Source organism: Anser anser, assembly GCF_964211835.1.
Source record: "Anser anser genome assembly, chromosome: Z".
Lineage (NCBI taxonomy): Eukaryota > Metazoa > Chordata > Aves > Anseriformes > Anatidae > Anser > Anser anser.
In genome coordinates, this window is record NC_139723.1 from 79,828,440 (window position 1) to 79,852,145 (window position 23,706).

At 41.8% G+C, this 23,706-nt stretch overlaps 1 protein-coding gene across 14 annotated transcripts in view; it reads right to left on the reverse strand.

Annotated features, from left to right (window-relative positions):
- Nucleotides 1-23,706, reverse strand: part of CELF4 (CUGBP Elav-like family member 4) — a 703,073-nt gene that overhangs the window by 18,005 nt on the left and 661,362 nt on the right. For all 14 annotated transcript variants that reach the window (XR_014576795.1, XR_014576796.1, XM_083817852.1 and 11 more), the window contains exon 12: nucleotides 13,131-13,297. Coding sequence is in view for 12 of the 14 variants with exons in the window: in XM_083817852.1 (XP_083673978.1) it covers nucleotides 13,170-13,297 (128 nt within the window). In the remaining 2 variants the exon portion in view is untranslated. The remainder of the gene's footprint in view (nucleotides 1-13,130; nucleotides 13,298-23,706) is intronic.

A 23,706-nucleotide genomic window follows, 5' to 3' on the forward strand; every position in this document is an offset into this window, starting at 1 on the left:
TTTCTCTGAGAATTTAGAAAAAATCCAAAGCAAAACAACTTTTTTTGAAAGCAGTGAGAAGCAGCGTGCTGATTTCTTCATTCCTATTTCCTATGGTGGCTGGTTCAATGTACTTTGAAAAGTTATTGAAAATAAACTCCAAATTCCACTTGCATTCAGTGAAGAGTGTGATCAGTTTCAGTCCTTTGGGTTTCTGATTCACTGTCACCTCAGACAGCCCATGCTAAAGATGCCTGTCCCCTTGTGCCTGCAGCTGCTGTGCTGGCCGGGAGTGCTACCACCCCTGAGCTCAGAGAGCTGAACCACAAGGCCGGACCCCTTTAGCTCTGCCCCTGTGCATGGGATCGCTCCATTCAACCCATTTTATTTAGAATCAACCTGTGTGTCTTAAATGGCTCAAACAGGAGGTCGTTTCTGGTCTAGCTGACTTTAAACATGCCAGGAGGCTACTGCACGAGACATTTAGCTGGCAGGAGCAAGGTGAGGGGGGGAGACACTGCGCAGCTGGAGGTGGAAACCTCTCCAGCTTATCTTGCTGCAGCTGGAGGCTTAAGTGTGGCTATGACCATGAGCCGTAGAGGGATGTCCAATGCCCTAGCCTTGCATCCTAGCTGGGTAATTTCATTACCTAATGTTAATATTAACGGTCTCATTGGTTTGGTATTTAGAAAAATACTGTAGTCATCTGAGGTCCTGAAATTTTGTCTATGGGCCTCAGAAGAACTGCAGAAAGGATTAATGCTTACTTTTTATTTCTAAGACTATAGTCTATATATCTCTTTTTTTATTGTTATTTTTTTATTTTTTTAATTTACATTTTTACTGCCAATGTGACAAAGACATTGTGAAAGGCGACCACAAATGGACTTTGGCAGTGAGAGCTTTCATTAGGCAATATATTTAGGGAGGGATGCAAGCTGTTCTCAGGTCTCTTCCTTCTTCCATTTCTCAGCTCTCAAATGCACTTGTTAGCTTCGGTAGCAACTGAGGCTTGTGTGTTATGTGGATGTGCTTGGGAGGAACAAAGCTGAGACCAATGAGCTCATTTTACATGGGCCATCATGATGTCACATGAGTAGGATTTCTGCGCTGCAATGAATTCAACAAATTTCTCACCGATCTCATAAAGACGACAGCCTTGTGTTAACCTAATCTTTATGCTCCTCCAGTGCCCAAGGGCTGGGGATCTACCTGAGTGAGGACTGGTGGTGGGGTAGCGTGGGATGGTGTGCATGTCTCACCCACCTCCATGGGTGTGGGTGCTAGTGAATGTGGGGTCTACGACAAATGTCAGAAAGACGATTCCATCTCTTCAACCCTCTCTCCCTCTCCCATACTCTCCAGGGCAGGAACAACCTCTGACCAGCTCTGGAACAGCTCATGTCTGCAATTGATTCCCAGACAATTTTGCGGGAAATTGAAGGTGCTCAGCCTCTTGCCAAAGGGCACATTGAGAAGATGAGTCTCTGAAAAAAGAACCCATCCCCTTGCTGCTGGTCCGTTCACTTGCTTGCTCTGAAGCAGGGCTCCAGGAAGGCAGGTACTGGCTCCTCCTTCCCCATGGGAATATAGGAGACAGATTAAAGAGAAGGGAAAAAAAATCATTTCACAGCTAGTCTGCCCCGAACAAGAAAAGGTTCCTGACACCAACAAACTAATCAACGCTGAAAGCTTATGAGGTCAAGGTTTCCCTTCTCCTCCATTATTCTTTTGATTTTTTCTGACTGGCTGGGACTTGAGCACTGCCCTGGCAAGTCTATAAATATAAAAGCCTTTCTTGCCGTCCTCTGGAGCACACCAAAGACCATTTGAATACCTGTGGGGAGAAGTTAAAACTAAACCAAACAAATACAACTTGCAAAAAACAGCTTGTCCAGCCAATCTTCAAGTGCTGACCATAAATTGCTGTGAGTCAGGCCCAAGAAGCCTGTCTCTGCTCAACGGGAAATGGGAATGGCAGCTCTCTCTCCCAAGAGCAGACCCTCTGGATTCAGTGTTTCATGTGAAGATGTATGGCCAGGAATGCTAATGCCAAGCAACTCACTGAGCTGGCAGTGGGGTGTGAGCTGTGCCTTAAGGAGGCAGCCTGGGACCATCAGGGCTGTTCTCTGAACATGGGGGCTGCTGTGAGCTCCTCAGGGCCTGTGCATCCTGCCCTGTGCTCCATGAAATGCTGCTGAGTCTGCTGGGCTGGCCGTCCTGGTCACAGCTGGTTGGAGCTTCCCTGACCCAACAACCAAGAAGATCTCAGCCTTTGCAGAGTCATTTCCGCTGGCACCTACAGAGTGTAAAACACTCCAGAATCCAAATGAGGAGCATGTACAAACCCCCTTCCTATGTTGAAGAGATGACAGACAATCTAGGAGTATCTACATGCTCAGACTGGTGCTGAGGATCTCTTTCTGAAGGCTCTTCCCGTGCTCTCTGCACTGCAGCACAGGGAATTTAGCAGCCTTTTATTGGCAAAGGAAAGGATGCTTCCTCCACGTTGCCTGTCCCTGGACTCTCTGTGCTCCTTTGGTGCGTACACTTGCTCTGCAAGAGACTCTGTTTGGCAGAAAAGGGGAAAAGAAAAATGTCCTGTTCCCTACCAAGGCCTGAGAATCAGGAATCATAGCTGCAGCGCAAGCTTCTCTGATGGATTCTACCTCAGTGAAATGAAATTAAGATTTCAGCAAACAAGCCCCAATTCCGTGGTACCAGTAGAACAAATGACATCTGATAATTGCTAACTCCTTTTGCTTATTCTTTGCTCTGTTCACCCCATCAGTCTCTCCAGATTATATTTTCAGCTGAGTTTAATGAACGCCATTTATTAAACTAACACCAGGGTTCTGCTCTGGCCTCAGACAGATGTGCCTGCTAATATGAATCATTTTGTTCAATTGGATTATTCTGATGAAGAGCGGATCCCCGCCACTCTGCGGAGCACAAACAAATGGGGAACAGCTCGCTTCCAGTTGTGACCAGCCGCTCGCGTTCATTAGGAGGCAGCTCCAGGCTCTGCAGGCAGCTTGGCAGGGTGGTGTCCCTACTGTTCCCATCAGCTGGTGCTTCTGCTCCTCTCCATATCCCCCTGACGTACAGAGAGAGCCCAGATCTTAGTGTGGCCTGAGCATCCTTGACAGGATGTATCACCACAACCTTTCCTGTGTCTACCCGCTGCATGGGCAACAGGATTCACCTTCTCCTTTTTCACAATGTATGATCTTTACCTGAACACACACTAACCCCCCCCAAACATGTATTCTTCTCTGCCTAGTGTGCAACACCTGACCTCTTCTACATTGACACCTGAGAAAATGTAGACTGCTTATTTCCTATTGATCCTTCTTTACTCTGATCTTCTCCAGTTTTTTGGGCAAAAGGACAGGGATGGTATGCTTTTAAAGGCTTAAGGTAGTGTATGAGTCAGAGAAAAGGGATAAAACCCTTCTGAAATCTCCCAGACAGAAGTTTCCTCAGTTTATGGCTTGGGATTTTAGTGTTGAAAATTTTGGGTCAATCTCTGTAAAATGTTGTGTTCAGGCAGCAGGCATCCATCTATCTGTCTATCTCAATACAAATCCTACCTTCTGTGAACCATAAAACTCCTAGCAGAGTGACATTACCACTTCTCACATCGACAGAACATACTGAGCACACATAACTTGGGGAAAAATTACAGAGGCACTGAGAAAGATCAGAAGAGAAAAGCAGAAGATTTCTACTCCCTGACTGTAAGTGGCCAAATCCCACAACAGATCTTTACTTGGCACAAATCATTATTGTTCCATTAAATCTTTTTTTTTTTTTTTTTTTCTCCAGCTGGAGGAAGGCCCAACATTTCCAGAGCTACCTTTGATCCTCAGTGCAACTCATTCTACACTGTTTCTGAAGGAAGAAATTGCTTTCATTTTAATCCTACGTAACACCCAGAACTTACTTCCAGGAATCTCTGATGAGTGCCACAAGCCAGACTGTCAGAAAGTGGGGCTTTTCTGAAAGAGAAAAGGCCCCACAGCCAACCATGGTGCCAATCCATGTGCCATTGCTAACAGTCCTTGAGCAAGCTTCTCAACAAAGCCATCTGCTGAGGATTTCATGCCTGCATTCAGGTTTAAGTTTAGGAATGCTTCTCCAGGAGCTCAGTACTCCATTACTTCTGATCAGGATCTGTGCACCTGTCTCTAAATTGCATTACACTGGTATTAGTGGGGAACAGGAAAAAGACCTGTATGAATTCCTGGTGGGATTTTGTTTAACATGTTTTATTTTTTACTGAGTAATGCACTTGTAAGCTGAGAAGAAGACAGAAAACCCTCAAATACAACCCCTCCCCTCTTCTGAAAGCACCAAATCTCTGAAGAACTAACACGTAAGATCCCAGTTTCCTAGAGCAGTTGTACTGCCTGCCTGGCTCCCCTTCGCAGCACCCTGTCTACAGTGGTGGAGCAATGTGTGCTGTGCAAGGAGAACGCACAGAGGGAAATAAAGAGCATGGAGTGCATTCACTAGTCATATGTCACAGGAGATGGGATGCCACATCTGCCAGTGACTGGAGATGTCTCCTCACGAGGGGAGGAAAAAAGCCAATCTTATCCAGCAAAGACAAATCTGAAACCTGTGGGTTTCATGATGTTCACACTGGGCTCAGAAACTGGCCCAGTGGCTTCCCAGTCCTTAGATATCAAGACAAGGAAAACCTATTTTCTTTTTGCAAAATCTGCTGTTTAGGGTTTGTATTTACAATCTGCTTTGTATTACAGCACTCTATCATGGCAACCAGGGTCCTGGTGCACAGCTCACCCAAATCATCCAAAAGGTGTCTGCTGGCTTCAAGGACTGGGCCTCACACAGCCAGAAGTCTCAAAGGCAGCCATCTCCTTGCTATGAGGATTTTAAAGAGCTGCTCCAGGCTTGAAAATAGTATATTTCCCAGACTTGAAGTGAAAGTTGCTTTTCAATTCAAGGAGGAAAGACTGTTCCAGCTCCGTTTCATTGCTGGGAGAAAGCATGAGGCAGCTGGGAAACACAGACAGTCATGCTGAATGAGCAATCACCCATCTCGGCATGGGACGGGTACTTCAGACAGAGCAGCTGCTGGATGTGTCTTGCACAGGAAAAAGGGGAGATTTGAAGAGGCAGGGAGGGAGAACATCTCTACCACTAATGGGAGAAATCTTTTTTCTAAAGAGAATCACTTGAGTGTGCAACCACAGCTTTCATGGGATGGCAAGAGAATTTCTCTTGTAAATCATTGTCATAAAATGGGGTTTTTAAAATAAGCCACAGGGATGTGTTTGGAGGCATGTTCATTCCTTAGGCTCTCTGCTCTAAAAGCACCAGAGCAGACAGGAGAGTGACACTGCATCTCCCTCCAGAACTGCAAGTGATTTAAATAGTTCTGCCAGGAGACGGTTTACAGTTAAATAGGCTATAGTATGCCTGGATCCTTGGCTGCCACACGTCGGTGTCACTCCAAGGACTTCAGAGAAGCAGGTGCCTGAGAGCTTCACCTGATCATGGCTGTGGTTAGTACCTTTCTGGAAAGAGCATTGAGTTTTCATTCACTGCACTTCTTGGTTGGGAAACCCTTTCAAAAGGGTTGGATGAAGTTCAGATAAGTGGAAAAATGACCAATTTGAAATAAAACCTGTCTTTTCTCTAATTACAGTAACAGGGCAGGATGAAAGACACCTGAGAAACAGTGTTTGCACTGTAAGCCTTCAATTCTCTGCTGCAGCTGAATCAAACACTTCCGAGACCAGAGTTCTGATATTCACTTGTATCTGGCCAAAGTTACTGCACCCATGAATTATTCAAATATGCAATTATTGCATTTGATATATCACTGGATATAACTGTGGGAATGAGAAACAGTGTTCTAGTGCAGCTGATTGTATATGCCTTCCAAACCATAAGGACATCAATTTAAGGTGCTCACATTGATGGAGCACTCTGCAACCCCTTATTAAGATTCTTGCCAGCTCCTGTAGCAGTATTCCCCTGCAGAGTAAATTTCATGGAGATTTTTAGCCTCCCTTTCCTTTATACCTACCATGTAAGTGCCAAACACTACCCCATACAGCTTCAATTCATGGTTCTGCAGTAGCTCTGAAAGGTCAGTAGCAAAAAGATCAGATCATTTTCAGCCTACCGATCAATGCTACACAAGTGACCTGAGTCCTGTGAACCATGTGTTGGAGCTGACTTGTAACTTTGACTTTATCAGGAGTTTCCAGTTTCCCACATTAACCTTCTCTGATAGTTTACTTTTCCTTAGGGCTGGAGTGCTGTGCCCTGCCTTCAGCCTGTACCATCCACACTGCCTTTATCTGGACAAAGAAGCATCTTCACAATGCTGATGTTTTCTTTCAGTTAAGCTCACCAAAGGCAGACCTATTAGTCTTCATGCTTATGAAGCACAGGGACATCTAAGAAGAACATCTCTTGCCCGAAGTCCTAGACCTTATGGTCTCTTACGTTGAGATTTGAATGACTTGCCCTTTGTTCTCTCCCTAGGTACTTGTGTTTGCGAACTGACAACACGCTTCTTTCCTGTCCACTCATTAGCAGGTACTGCTCTCCCCAGTGCCCTAGTATCAAAATAATTTGCTGGTGTGTCCCTTATTTTAAGATCCTGTAGGAAAATGACCATGCTTGTTTTTAAATGTCATCCTGAATTTTTCAATGACTCTCTCATCCTGGGTCTTTCCCCCCTCTTATTCTCTTTATACCTATTCTGTCAAAGTTTGCTGCTGCTGGAACAGATATTTTGGCTATGTTTTTGCCATCCTGTGTTTTTCCATCTCTGGCTCTTGTTTCAAATCATTGCTCCTTAAAACATCTACTCTTTTGCATAAATTTTCCAGTTTTTCTTCAAGTTGCAGTCCCTTGTGTACCGGCCCAGCAAATCTTTGTGCTGGCTGAACCTAATGAAAAAGTTTCTTCAGAGCCTACTGCCTTATGGTGACTGCAGCTGCCATTAACTGAAGGAATTAGCATGGGGAGGCTCTAAATCTGCCCTACCCAGCTGGTGGGCATGATGTGGTCCATACGAGATGCTGTAGTAATCTTGTTGCTCAAGGGGCTGCATATAGCATCCCTTCCCACTCCCAGTCAATGCTGGGGCTTTGGGGTTTTCCTGTTGGAAGCCCTCAAATGTGGCACAACCATACCAAGGTCCTGGCCTTTCCACAGCAGGGACAGCTCAGCAGGCTGCTTGCTGCCTGTGTCATTGGGAGAAGTTCTCAAAAGCCTCAGGAAGTTTACTTTAGAGCATCAGGACAAACTGTATCACAGTGGGATGAGAACTGGGAGGTTGCTTTCATATCTATTATTTAATTTTGAAATAATTGCATTATCTAACATTCAAAAAAAAAAATGCGGACATGGGTTTTAATGAAGAATTCATGCTCTGAACTGAAGGCAAGTGTTATGGTATTGCATTGTGCTGCTCTATCACTCCCATGACAAACAGTGCGGATCCGTTAGTGACCTACATGGACTCATTTAGATGCAAACACAGCAATACTCCTGAAAAGCTGCCCTGCTTTGAGGAAGAACAAGTTCCAAATATTGCTGAATGGAATTCAGTCTCAGAGTAGTAATTACTGATTGTAATTTTGCAGTAAATGCAGTAATTAATTATTGTCGTTTTCCATCAGTGCATTATATTGTGTGCCAATCTTAGAATAACTACAATAATTAGCAAATGGGATTTTGCATGCTCTGGTATTGAAACTGTGGTTTATAGAACAGACATGAGAATTTTACCATAATAAAGTTATTAGCAATTTAAATGGGCAGACAGGTTAAAAATGAAAAGTAACCTGAAAAGTAAAAGGTTTTCTTGTCGGTTTTGCAAACACCTTAAACAGTTTTGTTTCAGACTCCCCCAGTTACATTCACTTCCATTCTCTCACATACGCACCCAACAGTGTGAAGTTTGGGTTACAAACACACTGTGAGGGACGTTTAATTTAATCACATTTGTCAGTGGAAATTAAGAGGAAAAGTAATCCAAAGAAAAAAATTGGCTGAGCTGATGTTTTTCCAGTACCTAAACAGACTTTCCCAAATGAAGCTGTGCTGATTTCATTCCCACTTTATTCACTTATATTAAAGCTTGTGCTAGAGTACTGTTTTGATGTAATTATGCTAGTGCAAATTTCCATAATGTAAGCAAGTCCTAAATGATCTAAATGATGACTAAAGGAGGGAAATGACAATAATCTGTGCAGGAGGAAGAGGAATTGGTTAGCATGATTGTAGGAGGCATAACTACAAGAAATGGGATTAGGTCCTGATAAAGGATATTTAGTCTGAATCTCAAGATGAAGAGCCTAGCAGGCAACAGTGAGATCAATGCAGCTGCAGAACAGCCTCTCACTGGAGGTTATACAAGCATATCTGAGAGGGATAAGCAACCCAAAATTCAGTAAAAAGTACACTTCCATTTGACTTTGCATTGAAGCTATCTGAAATGACAAAAGGAGAAAGCCATAAATGTTCCATTTACGTTTTACATTATTTTTTTTGTCATGAGTGGAATGATTGGAATTTTGCTTCTTTGTTTGATTTTTGGCTGCTAATGTCTGATTACTTTAAAATGAGTTTTTTTGGTTTTGTTCTTTCTCTTATCAAAGAACAGAAAATTCAAAATGCAAAGTTTACCTATTTGGTTTAATAGCATATATATGCCAATGGAAAAAATGGCATTTCCTATGGGAAAAAAAACACCACATCACCTATTCCAGCCAGCTGCAGAAACAAGCATCTCACATGTTCTACAATAAGCCACACATCAGTACATGTTCAGAAAGCTGTGAGGGAGGATCTGAACATCTTTTATTTTGTATTCAAACTTTGGCCTACGTTATTTCCTCTGGAATTTTGGAGAAGCAGGTTGCCTGGACAATGCATTCTTTTAATGATTTGACACTACTCTTCTTACGAGAGCAGCTTATAAAAAAATCTTACTGATGACCGTTTTTTTTTTTTCTTTTTTTTTCTCTCTTCTGCCTCATTTGCACCTCTCTCAGTTTGTCTCACTCACACTCACTTTGTATCACTCAGTTTCACAACAGTCAGTGCTCCAGGTTAGATCCATCCAAACATCTCTCCATCTTTAGCTTTAAATAAAACTTCAACAGCAGTGTACCTGAGGTGGAAAATTTTCTAACAACCAGTGACTGAAACAGAGCCACAGAAGGGGAATGGACAGGATTTTCACTGTTCTTATGTGCAACTGCAATTTAGACATACTGCAGGGTACCTAAGGGCTCTTGGGAATGGCCACCCAAGTGAGCTGTGGGTTTCAGTATTTTTATTTCTTCATTATTTCATGCATTTGCTATCTGAAAGACACACGAAGTGCCTCTGAATCTTTGCTTTCTGATCCTAAGGGGGGAATTATAATATAATATACTGATTTTGGCAGAGTTGCCTCAAATGATCCTCTTTCTTTTGCTTTCTGCTCCCCCAACCCCATTCTTACATATATATATATATATTATTTTTTCCCCTGCTATAACCACCTCTTTAATTATAAAGAAAAAAGAGAACAGAGGTGGCCATTTTGGAAATGTTTTGCTATCTGAATTCTTCAGGGCTTTGCTTGAAGCAGCTTGTGGGCTTATCTGCCACATCACAGAGACCCTTTCAGTATTTGACAGCAACTTTAGAGCACTTGCAAGGAAAACAAAAGACTTCAAATCACTGTGGCCTAGACTGCTTGTGTCCCAAAAGGGAGATTTGTAAGTTAAAAAAAAACAAAAAAGTGCATGTATAATTAAAATGGAGCTAATATCTTTCTTTCTTGGTTGAGAAAAAACACTCTGATGGATTACATCAAACTGGGTGCTGCCTGAGTTTTTTGTTGGCAGCTTCTTATTTTTGGAAAGGAGTTTGTTAAAACAAAACTTTTTCTTAGAAAATCCTCAGTGAAAAAGTTTCTTGAGCATACTCTTGAAGCACATGAGTAATTGCCCTGATGTCAATATGGTTGTTCACATGCTTCAGACTGGAACTAAGGACTTTGAAGAGCTGTGACCAAAGTAAAAGAAGATAAAAAACATACAGGAGTTATTGTGTTTCTTCCAGTTAAGGGAGCTACCTGTTTTCTAGCCTTGCAGTAGATATCTGTGCCCATGGACTCAGCTGGCTTGTACCCTAGTGGTTTTAGGAAACTTATTGTTGCATTAATGCTACTGTCTACTGAGGAGGTGTGTCAAGAGACTCCCAGTGATATTTGGTGGCTGACTGTAGGCTGCACATGAAACCAGCCATGGGGTACAATAACACTGTGCTGAGCCAAGGACAACTGACCCACCTCTAAATAGGGCTAATTACTGAGGGGTTAGCTCTGTGCCCTGACTGGAAACTGCTTTGTATTGGGCCATCATGACTAAAAATCCTGTGTTTGCTTCTGGGGTGCCGGTATGGATGCCTCCTAGCACTGGAAAGCAAGTAAGCTAAAGAGAGATCTGTATCTAAGCCCTTCTGAGCTTTTGACTACCCATGCCTGTCACTAAATGTCCTCTTCAGTCTGACCTGACAACCTCCCATGCTAAATCAGAACCTTCCTTGGGATACATACACTCCTTCAGTGCCCTCCAGGGCCACATACACTTGACTAATCCCTTTTGTTAGATACAAAAAACAAAAACAAAAACAAAAATGAACACCACAACCCCAACCAAAACCACAAAAACCCCCAAGCGAAATTTTCTTCCTGGATAACTCCCTCCTGCTACAAGACAGGTACCTCTTCAGCTCCTTCAATAGGTTCATCAAGGGGGGAGTCTAAAAGAGAATAAGGACCTTTGAGCTGCATTTACTACATTTTGACAGGGACTCTCTGTACCTTTGATAGAGGCAGAGGATGTAAGTAGTCTGGTGGTAACAACTGAAATGATTTGGCTGGAGCATTAAAAACAAAGTAAAAGCCTGGAAAGCTAAAGGACTTTCTAAATATAGACAACTACTCAAGATTTTTCTCATGCTTTGGATAAGCAAATTAAAAAAAAATGCTCTAGGAGAGAGATTTGAAATTTTATTGCCATCTTACCAGCTGATTCCTTTTTGTATGATTTATTGGGAAAACAAACAAACAACAAAAAACAAACAAACAATAAAAAAAACAAACCAACAAATCCTAGTCCTATTACTGAGAGATTTTTTGGGCGGAAACAAGCTAAGACCTCAAAGTCAGCCTGGTTATGAAAAGCTAGACCTGGAGCACTTCATGCTGATCCATGATACGGAAAACACCACAAACTCTTACCTATGGATCTTCAACAACACTGGAGTATACAGCCTTGCACTTTCTTGCACAACCATAAGAAACAAGCATATCCTCAGTGTCACAGTTACGCTACAATATAAAGCTATTTCTTGGTGCCAAACAACTAGGGAGATACATGTGTTCCTTCATCCCTTTGCAGGTGCTACTGAAAATCTCCCCCGAAAAGACAGTCCCTGCTTTAACAAAATAGCATCATGCATGCATCTCCCGCTCTCTCCCAACGCTTCTGAGCAAAACCTGCAGTAAAAAAGCCAGTGTGATGAAGCAAAAAGCATTTCAATATGGAAGCATATTTTGGTTTCAAGCTTCCAAGAAGCCTTGTCAAAAGCAAGGAAAAGAAAAGAGGTATGTGAAGAGGAAATTGCATTGAAAATTATCTTCGTATAGTCACATATAAAGGATATTCTGGACTATGGAAGTTGTATCTTGAGTCATTGTTGCCAGAGAGGTACTAAAAGCCCCTTTGAAATTAGCACATGCACCTAATACATTTATTGGAAGTTTTCTTAGTCTGCTCCATGTTTTGTTCAGTGCAGAACCTCTTTCAAAGACATTTTAATCCCGTTCCTTAATTCTCAATAGAAAGGATACTGCTCTGAAGACCACAGTAAGGTATTTTCAAAGATACTAGAAATACCAGTGGAAAATTGGATCAGTTCATAGTTCTTTGGGAGGGCTGAAGATGGGGACTTTCTGCCTGAACTGTAAGTGTGTCAAAAAGGCCTGAATTAAAATCACTAAATCTTAGATGTTATGGTCATAATGGCCTAGAAAGCTTACCTAACCCATCTCTCTGTCACTAATTTAGGAATGTAAAATGCTCGTTGCAGCTTAGGGTGACCCCAAGTGCTGGGTTTGTTGGGGAATCTCTGGTATGGAATGGCTGTAACAGCAGAGAGACTTGCCATCTCTGCAGCAAACACGTACATTTTATATATTTAATTTCTCAAAGAATTATCTAATGGAAAGGCCAGTCAGCAGTGGAAAATGTTTCCATTTTTGGAAACATCTCCATTTTTGTTATTGCTAATAGGCTGAAATTCCAATGAAACAAGCTGCTGCTTCTGATATTTTTGACACTGTTACATGTTTTCGAAGTTTCCTGGTAGTATCAAGCTGTCTCCTTTCCAACAACACAAAGCACGTGAGTCTAACATTGAGACCCTCATTCGGATACGTCTAGGTCCTCACTCAAGCAGAGCTTCCTTGGCTTTGTTTGGGTTTTATCTATACACAGAAGTTAACAGCAACTGAACAAGATGACAGCATGGATCCTCCTATTAATTTCTTGGGTTTGGGAACAAAGAAATTAGGTGTTATTTAGTTGTCACGGAGACATATTTACATATAGTTATTATGCTGGGATGAAATTGGATACAGACTATACCGCATGAAGAATGAAGAATGCTTTGAAACATTTGCAACACAGAGCTATTGAGACAGACACTGTCCCAGTCCAGTCACCTGGGATTAATCTGCAGCCCAGTCCCATCGCTTAATTGCTGATTTTCTTCAGCCACCAGAAACGCTGTCTTTGGCCGAGCAAGGGGAATCAGGACAGCTGCTGCCTCCCCTCTAGTGACCAGGAAGACTTTGGAGAGATGCAGGATGCTACTGGGGTGGGGAACCCTCGTTAAGCATCCTTCCATCTCTCTTTCTAATGAGGCACAAACAGTTCCTGGTTTATGTGTGGGTGTGTGTCTGTGTGGTGTGGCTCTAGCCAGAGGCCTAAGTGGAAAAGGCAGAAGCCAGAGAGTTGCAGAGCTGAATCTTTTTGAGGGTCTACAGCACAAAGGAGAGGCTACAACCACAGCTGACACCCCCTTCCCCATGCAGTTACCTGTGCTAGTGCTTTGTATCCAGTGTTTCCCATAACCCTTCAGTAGGGACGATTAGCATCCTTTGGCCTCTTCAGCTGCACCTTCAGCCTCTTCATGCCAATCTGGAAGCCATTCATGGCCTGGATGGCAGCTTGGGCACTGGCAGGATTGTCAAAACTCACAAAACCTGTCAAAACATGAGGCAAGGCAGAGGGCTTAATGAGCCGAAGGGAGCCAAGGCATGTACATGCAACGACCACTGAGAATGAACATGGGGAAGGGGGTGAGGGTGGCAGGAGGGAGGGAGTGAGCAGGTAGGAGGGTGGGCTGGAAAGTGAGGAGAGGATGGTTGCCAATGGGGGACGGAGGGTAGGAGGGGTTGTTACAGATTGGTGTCCCAGGACGCTGTGCCTGGTCTGAGTGCCAGTTCAGACACGAGACTATGTGAAGCATGGGGATCCAAAGGCTGGTGCCACAGTACCAGCACATGGAAGATTTGGGTCACCCTAGAGCAGATGTGATGCATGGTCTCAAGGCACTTGTTCTCTGTCTTGTTCTTTTTTCCTCCACTGTGACTGAGTAACATCTCTTTCTAGACCCTCCTTCACTCCCCAACATAACCTTTCCTTGCCTTCCAATATTCAAAATGAGGGGAACCTCATATACCTACTGCTACCTCCTTATTATGGCAATATAAGCAAAATGTGAATTTAATAAGCTCTCCATTATGGTATTCATTGGCACGAATAGTTTGATTGTTGGCCACTTAAGAATATGAGGAGCTTTATTAACTGGCAATTACTGCAGACCTTTACTTTATGTTGATGCTGCAGTTGAGAAATATGAACACTAGTGCTTTCCTAACATGGTTTCTGTAAGTAGTTTCATACCTTGCCAGCACACCATCTAATCAGCCATGGACTCCATCCAGCAGCAGAAGCACCCATAGTGATTGAATAATGTACCTACAGGCCACCCATTCTTTGTCTCAGTGGAAGAGGATCAGAAGAGGCAAAATAGCTCAGAACCAAGCTAGATGCAGTGCATCTGACTCATTCAGCTTTGACGAAGGTTTTTATTTATTTATTTTTTTTCTTATGTTAGCTCCAGGAGGAGACCTCATTTGCACATACCATACCTGACTTCAGCTAGAGTGACCAGGAGACTGAGATATGACTGAGACAGGGAGCCATCACATTGTACAAGAATTTCCTGTGCTACTTTTGCCAGAAATGTCCCTGTGTGCCAAAAATATTTCTGATCAAAAACTCTAGGTAAGTCTAGCCTGGACAAGCCTGCAGTCCAGACAAAGCCATCTGTTTTCCCACCCCTGCAAAGCTTTGGCAGCACAAACCAGCCCCAGGAACCCAGTGTCTCTCAACAGACAGGCTGAAATGAAGAGACAGCTTTAGAGCCCCTCAAAAAAGATAATGCTGAGCATTTGCTGCCAGGTATACACCTGCTCCTGACAACAGCACCGGGCATGGTTTACAGCCTTGGGCTGTTCCGTGACTGCATTCAGCAGCACGTCCTCTCTGGTCTAGTTCCTCCTCGAAAGCAAGGCTCGAACATGACAGAGGGTGGCTTTTGTTTGGAAAAGACTTGCACACACACGAATACACAAATATACAGAAACACACCACCTCATTCTTGCATAAAAGCTGTACTCCCTGCCTTTGGCTAATAACAAAGGTTTATGAGAGGTCATCTAGCCTATGATCTCAGCCTCAAAGTGAGACAACAGGTTTATTAAGTGTGGCAGATGTGTTTTTTAGAGGGAGGCCCATGAAATAAATAGGCATCCCTCCTCATCCTCCCCTCTTGAAGCTGAGGCTCCAAATAACTGACTTTCCACACAGATGTCCTGCCAGCCACCTGGATGAGGAGGAACCAACACTGCAGCTCTAAAGGTGTGAGCAGAAGTGTTGCTCAAACGTTATGGCAGTCATCAATCTCTGAACAGAAAACTAGAGAGTTGTGGTGAGTAATGAGCTGAAGTATTATTAAATGGCAGTGGATCTGCATTTGCAATCACCTCTTAGCCAGTAAGCACCTGGTAATGTTCCCAGTTTACATTTCACTAGTTGAATAATCTATCATTCAACAAGGCCCTGTGATTTGATCTCAGCAAAGGAATAAACTAAGCACTTCCTGATTTCACCTGAGTTGATTCAGCCTTTAAATACTGCTGGAAGCTCCCTTGGAAATACTTTACTTGATCTTCAACTTGAAATTTGCTGTCTAGCTACCTCAGGTCCTTGAATATAACTGCAGTGAAAGACAGTTCTTTTTAAAATCACCTCTGGACTGCTAATACTGCCATCCAAGACCCATCAGCTCTAACAGTAAACTAAAACTGTGCCAGGGAAGTTCAGAGAAACTGAAGCCCAATCATGTATCCCACTGAATTTTTAGAAAGGTTCTTGACATAGTTTGGCTTATGCCTAACTCCAAACAATTCCTGGGCGCAGTGTGATTATTAGCACAGAACAGAAGCTGTTTTCAGTAGTTAGCTTGGAGGTTGCCATGATATTCTGGAAAGTAACAGGATTTAATAGTTTGGGTGTGGGCCATCCTGTGCCAGCTGGCACCAGTGCTCGAGAAAAGTGCCAGGTACATTTACTTTACTAATATAGACACAGCTACCAAATATCAAAGCTGAGTTGGCTGCAGCTGCACAATTGCTTATATCATGTTGTTGGAGAACCTTGCCTGTGAACTTTGATTTCTACTCTTGTGACCGGTCCTGTTGCAATGTACCTCCTACTGGCTGAACACGTACATTTAGAGTGTGTCTACACATGCATCCATTTGTGAGGAAATCACCTTGGGATCCTAAAAGAATCAATGGAGGTCTAGCCAATACAGTCAGTGGAGTGTAGAATGAAATTTGTCTTTTTTTGGGGGGGGGGGAGGGCGGATGGGGGAGACAGCTAGCTGTGTCCAAATGAATCACACTGTAAATCCCACTGGTTGTTTAGCTGCTGTTCTGCAGCTGGGACTCACATCTCAAGGTAAGAATGTGTTAACTGGCTAGTGCCTATATGGGTCATTCCTCAAAGTGGTGTTAATTGCTGAATCAAAATCCTTATGTATACAAGCTCCACCAGAAATACTGCCAAGTGTGATAGAAATCTACTATTTTTCTACTTTTGCCAAGGCGAGACCTTTAATTGGGTGGGAAGTCCTGGTACTGGGATGTTGATACAGTTGGACCCCTGCAAAAACCCTGCCGTTAGATAAGCTCACAAAGCCACTACAGTTTTTACAATCATTTTGCTTTTAAGATAGAATTCTAAGGCCATTTCCTCATTCTGTGCAGAGCTGTAAATAATACAGCATTTTAACAAATGGGACTAATAAGAGAGATCAGAAGTGCATTTGCTCACTGTATTTCATTTAGACCAGATAATGGAGCTGGGAGTTGTACTTTGATGCTATTGGTATATCAGTTGCCCACAGATCTGGACCGGATTTGGATTATTTATTTTATTCTCCTTAGTTGTACTGATATCCACTGCTGTAATATAAGAAATCTCTACTGCCTAGCTGCTGAGGGTGGAGGGGCTGTGTTGGGTGGGCAGTGGAGAGAGAAGGAGGAGGGCAAATGCCAATAATTGCACATTTTCCATGTAAGCACATCCTAGGGACAGAGCAGCTAATGCCTCTACCTTCATTTGACTGTTTCAGTTTCAGGGGGCTTGATATGCACAGAAGTTGTTGATGCATTCAGCTCTCCCCCTTCCTGTTATTTATGTGGAGTTGTACTTCATGTTGTTGAAGATATCTGGATGGATTCCAAAAAGAAGAAATGCTATGGCTTATCCTGAGAGCTGAGATTTCACAATGATAAGGGATAAGCAGATAAACAAGCTATGCTAACAATATATTCCTTTCTCTTTGCAGATCAAATATCTACTGATAGATTATATGGCATTTTATTTTTGTTACGTGCACTATTGACAGTTAACCAGCTTTGTTACTCTTCTGGTGCTATGCCAGATTTAAACATGTATGACTAAGGACAGAATGAGTGTACCTGGAAAATTGCTTACATGCTTGCTTTCTGAATAGCTTTAATGCTTGAGTTCATAACTACAGGGCTCAAAGAATGGTGCTTGCACTTCCATTGCTCAAGAAGCTATCTGTGTTTTGAACACTACCTCTGCATTGTCATCTACACTCTTGAAGGACAAAAGAGAAAGGGAGAGGTTAAAAAACTCAAAGCTGTTTCTGTGCATCGGTTAATTAATAATCAGAGAAATATATGTCCTGGTCTAAGATGGTTGGTAGGAGGACGGGATTTTGTGATAAATCTTTTTTTTTTTTTTTTCCCAGGGATTATGTAAAAAGGCTGCTCTAATAAATGATTTATCAAAGCAGCAAAGAATCAAGAAATGTGCTGGGATTGCAGCTCAGGGCATCTAATCTTCCTGAGTCTGCACAGCAACTTCCAGGAAGGTACTAACGCTGGAGTCCATGGCTTCTCCTGTCCTGCTCTTTCCCTACATAACTTTTTCTACAAGTGGAAACAGGGGTAACGTCCTGAAGGGAGCTTTAGTTTAAATCCTCATTTCTTCCACAGGAAATCTTGGTAGTGCGGCTTGCTGAAGGAGCTTCATGCCTTCCTCATGACACTAGCACGATCACCATTGCCTTTATGTAGCTGATATTACTCACAGGTGGATTTTATATTTTAATAGGCTGAGATGATAAAGAAGGGAATTTGCAATCTATCTCAGAGGGCGTTTGAAGACTGTTTTGCAACTGTAAACTTTTCATTCACAGTGAGTAGTGTCTCTGCATGGCCATGAATTAGTTTGTGCACTAAGTACAGGCCTGAATGAGCACATCGTTAGGTTCCCATGGATCCCTAATTGGCCTTTGTGAGTTTTCTGTTTCTCTTTGCATGCTGCAAGGAGAATTAGCAGTTAATGTGCAAAACAGGCTTTTGATGATCTGCTACCAGGTTGGAATAGCATGCTGCCTCTCTTCAGCAGAAACCTTTCTCTGGATGCAGCCCAAAGCTTGGTAACTACACTGAGCATCCCCAAGACTAGAAGTCAAGACCATGGTCAGTGACAGGTCCAGATGCAAACTTTTGATCCAGGCTCCGGAACTGAGGGCAGACAGTCCTATAGCAGGTCCACTTATATAAGTAGGCTGGTCTCAGGCAGTGAAAAGGAAAATAGGAACCTCAAAGAAAAAAATATTTAACTTGTCCTAAAACTAAGAAGAGTTATGGATATATGGAAGAGCTATGGATATATATGCCATGTGCGTGCTGCACAGAACTAGTATCTCAGTGATGCACTTCACAAGAGATTGCAATGGAAATATAGACATTGGTGCTTATTGTTTTTTTTTGGCCAAAGGTGCACTGTTCTGGTTCTGGCTGTCAGTCTATTTCTCTGACTGCCAAGAGGGATCTTTCATAGCACGTCTTGTTGCTTCAGTTAAGAATGTCACTAGCTAAGGAAAGGATCTCATTCTTCTGAACTCTTCCGCCTTGTCATTCAACCCGTTTCTCAACAAAGAAAAATAAGAATAAGAAAAGAGGAAATAGAGAAATAAAAAAAAGAGGAAAATACTATGGTCTGCAGGATCTGCCTCAGCCTGTGGAAGGCAAATTCCCATGAAGTGAAAGAGAAGAAACATGGTGCACATAGGCAGGGTACCAGTGCAGAAGTCCATGCCCCTTGCTTCTCTTGCACCCAAAGTGTTGCTACCCAAAAGATAGGAGGGGGCCTGGACCAGACTCTTAAGATGGAGGAAGCTGCAGAAAACACTGGAAATTGGTTAGACCAATGGTCCTGATCTTTTCCTTCTCCCAAACACTCGTGTTAGTAGTTAAGGAATTGCATATTAATATAATTGGCTATTAATGGCATTGTCCCATCAGAGCTTGGGTTCCTCGCTTTTGTTACTAACCAGTGAAGGGGTGGTTCTAGAAATGGCAAGGAGGCATTTTCTGGTGGGAAAGCAACTACAAGGTGCTCAAATCATTGGGGCCTTCTCTGGGGAAAGGGTGTCGGGGAGGAGATCCCACCCCTCTCTCCCCACCGGGAGCTGACCTGATACCCTGCAGTTCCTCGCTACCTCAGTACATTTCATTTCTAAGACTGTTCAGTTTCTCTTTTCCCATGTTTATTAGTCTTATCAGAGAATGGAGGCTTTCCTTTAATTGCCTTGCAAGGTCTTTACCTTGCTATGTTCTTTACACAATGTACTAGCTGCTGTCTTGCATTTTTTTTAGTGCTGTAAAGAATTTCAGGATACAATCTGTATGTAAGTGGCTTTATAATGTATGTGTGCATTGGAAGGTATTGTATTGCAAGGTGATTTATGGGTACTGGAATACTCAATAAAGGAGTATGTCTGCAGATCAAGGGCATAGTACTTCAGCTCTTTTCCAGTGTCTAATAGTGTTGGATGACTTTTTGGAATATTTAACCTTCCACTGATGTTTAATCATGTCCAAGTGAGATCCGTCTATCCAGTTATCCAATCCATCCATCCATCCATCCATCCATCCATCCATCCATCCATCCATCCACGCATTTTGTAATGTATGAACAGCTATTAACTGATGACTATGCTAAACAACTACTATTAAATATTTCAAATCTGTGGGATAATTGGAACCCCAGAATATTCAAAGAATTGGCTAAGAAATTTGCTGAAGCATTTATGTTCATTTTAGATATTTATGGAATATTAAAAAAGCTTCAAAGTGCTCCAGAAAAAAATCTATTCTTAATTTCCAAGGATGTAAACCAGATGACCGGGTAAACTTAGTTAATCTTTCATAAGCCTAAGTAAAACTATGAAAATATTGATATGAGATAATATGATAAAAACCTAAATGGTGTACAATTAATACTAATCAGCATGGTTTCATGGAAAATAGAATCTATCAAATGAATCTGATTTCATGAAATTGCAAGTTTGGTTAATAAAGTAAGTTTTCATAGAGTTTACTTAAACCCTTCTAGAGAATTTGACAGAGATTTTTTTTACAGAAAAGGAAAGCAGCCCATATTAAACTTCTAAAAAACTGGATAACTGATACACCACCAGAAAAACTGTAAATTGTGACTTATAATATTGAGGAGTTCTTAGTAGGCTCCTCCAGGAGCATGCTGAAATCTCTGTGCTATTCAGTTTCTCTAAAACTACCTGGAAGATATCTAAAGTAATTACTGGTAAAATTTCCCAGTCATACCAGAAATGGTAAATAATGACAGAAGTAAGTCAGGCTGACCTGGGTCACTGTGTAGGCTGGATTCAGTCAGAGAGTGCTCATTTTAACCCAACAAAATGCAAAATTAAGTATCCATGGGAAAAAAGCAGGTGGATAGCTCATAAAAAGAAGAATTCTACAATAGAAAACAGTGCTTATAACAAGAACATAAGTATCTTGTTAAAAGCCAAATACATGAGCTCTCAGGATTACACTGAAATACTTATAGGGCTTGGTACATTCTGTGGATAAGCCAGTCTCTGGGGAATATCCTCTAGAAATAGTGAGGTGATGCTACCTATAAATATGGTTCATGAAAGTTCCATATTGGAATTCTACATTTAGTTCAGGTGATCTCTCTAAAAAAAAAAAAAAAAGAGTCTAAGAATTATGCAGAACTGCAAGAATAATTCTAGGTCTGAAAAAGTAACAAGAGTTGCCACAGTTTATTGAAGAGAAGGTTAAACAGTATTCCAGTCATAGTCTATAAATAATTTCTAATAGAATGTTTTGTTTTGTATTTTTTTTTTTATATATACAGAAAAAAAACAGCTTGATGATTTCCACTGGATGGAAGCAGACGTTTGACAAATTTAAAATGGAAATAAGACACTGAGTCTGCATTTTTTAAATAGTGAAGGTAATTAACTATTTTGGAACATCTTGTTTAGCAATAGGGGTGGAGCACCTATCACATGAAATCTTGATTAAGAGATTTTCTAAAAGGGATGCTATGACTCAAGCAGAAGGTTTGAACCTGTCACATGAGCCAAGGTATCTGGCATATGTTATTTTGGAGTTCAGTCCAAAGGATCAGAACAGTCCCTTCTGATACCGCACATCTATCTGTCTATCTATCTATCGTTCATTTCACTTTTCAGATATTTAGAAAATCAGCTCTTGCCTACTAATCTGGCATGGACTGCAGTAACTGTCATGACAGAGGTGACAACTGATGCTAATGCCTTACAATAAATGGCCCCAAAGTGTGGGCTGTGGACCACTGAGACAGCTGACTGGTACTCGTTCTTCATCTTACTTCCAGCTGAGAGAAACTGAACAGATGGGAAGGGGAGATTAAATGAAGAGTGAAAGTAGATGGCATGATTAACTTTCTCTAAAGGTCAGAACGCCCAGTGCAGAAGGTAGCTAGAAATACATGAGCATCTTCCTGATGTCACCTTCCCATCTTCCCAAGCATGCAACTACTTCCATACAGTGAGGCAGTGTGAGCTTGAATGTACAGAGAAATGGTCCCTTGTATTGTGCATAGTTAGTTGGATGCTCCCCAGATACTGCTTCAAAGAGGCAGTTACTGAAGTTTGAGAGCTGTAGATGCTGACCCTGAATATCGTGGTTCTAACCAAGAAAGACTTTTATTTCTATTATTCTTCTCTTTTGCAATCTGTTCTTTCATATAGAAATTACTGACAACTCCATTGAAAGCAAATGATTAAAATTCAAGATTAGACCAAAATTTGGACAGTTTAAATTACTGCATGGCCTGATCTGGGGTTTTGACTCACATACATCTGCAACCAGGCCACCTGATCAGGACCAACGTTTTCTAAAAAGAGGAAAAGAAGAAGCAAAAATCTGATAACAGATTTTTCATCCTATAAATGGAGGTAATGTTAAAACTTCTCTTATTCTCTTATTTTCCTGTGTACACAACTTGTATAAAGGATAAGCAACTATTTGTCTGATGCTGTGGACTGTGGGTCTACCCATTTTGCTAAGTAGGAGATGAAGTCATCCAATGAATGGATGGACGAAGTGAATGATTCAGGCTCCAGCTAGTCTTTGGAGACCTCATGAAACAAACGTTGGTCCAATATACATACATGTACACTGTGAACAAGAAGCACTGTAGTTCATCTAACTAACTAACATGTAGATCATATTCCAACTCATCTGATAGATATTTTCCTCATAAGGAACAAGCTAGCCAGCAAGGAATCACCTACAGATAAGCGAATGGTATTTGTTTCTTTCTTGGATGAGAGGAACTTGTCTTGACTTGCTTTCTGAGCCTTCCTTGTGAATATCTGAGGTCATGATGTGTCAGTATAGGGTTTATGGGGAAAGTACATGGTTGGAAAAAGTGGATGAACTTTTCAGGAGACAAGGTCTTCTGCTGGAGTAAAACTAGAAGAAAAGAATTAACTTAGTATAGGTTTTATGCAAGCTATGAGTGAGACCTAAGTAGGTGCTAAATTAAAGATGCATCCAAGGCTAGGCTGGCTGGGGCCTGGTCTTGTGGAAGGATTCCCTGCACATGACATGGGGCTTGGGACTAGATGGTATTTAAGGTCCCTTCCAACAGAAATCATTCTGTGATTCTATGAGTCTATGAGTGTCACTGAATCGAGATGGTTATTTTTACATTGGTTTTGTTGGAGTTGTATCATATAAACAAGATGAAACTAACTACTGAAGCTCCCATCAGAGGTGTCCCACTCCATTTCTCATGTTAATCTTCATTTCTTTGATGCCATGTTCTCTCTTGGAACCCACTGAATTTGCAGATTCTTGATAAAGAAGCTATGTATGAACACTGCAGCTACTGAAAAAAACAGCCATCCTCCTTCATCTACAAGAGACAGTCACCATAAAATCACCCTCCTGTTGACAGTATTTCATGGTGAGAAGGAAAATTCCTTCCTGGGTTAATTAAAGAAAAAAAAAATCAAAACCAAAAAGAAACAGACCAGGAAGGTGCAATACAAATTGCACTAATGACTCTTTTTTTTTTTTTTTTTTTTTTATCAGTTCTCTCCTGTCCTGGGGAGTCTCTGAAATAGATCTGTTCTGTGTGTAGTGATGTACAGAATCTTGCTCCTTACTGATCATTACTTAGATAGCAAACTAACCATCTCTCCCCTTTATGTCATTGCGTATCTGACACCCCATTACGGGTAGATTAGGACAACCTAATACGCATAAAAGGACTAGAAGCTTCTCTTGTTGGACATTCCAGAAGTTTCTGTTCAGAAGGCAGAAACAGTGATGAATAGCTTTTGGCCATGCTTTTCAAACCAATACATTTATTTTTATGGAGGCCACTATATGAAAAACAGCTAACAAAACTAAAAGTGAAATCAGCAGGGAAAAAAAAAACAAACAACCTCCTCATATTCAGTGACTCATTTGGAAGAAAAAGAAAAGAGAAAATCTCTTAATATTTAGATCAGTAGGTTGTGAACTGGCACTGAACCATGCTGTGTACCACCAGGAGAAAGGAAAGAGTTATACATTTTAAAATGTAAGATAAGGTACTGATCCAGATCCAACTGTTAGATCTGTGGTCCTTTCAGTGCCAGTGTAAGACCTCTGCATTTTTGATTACCTGC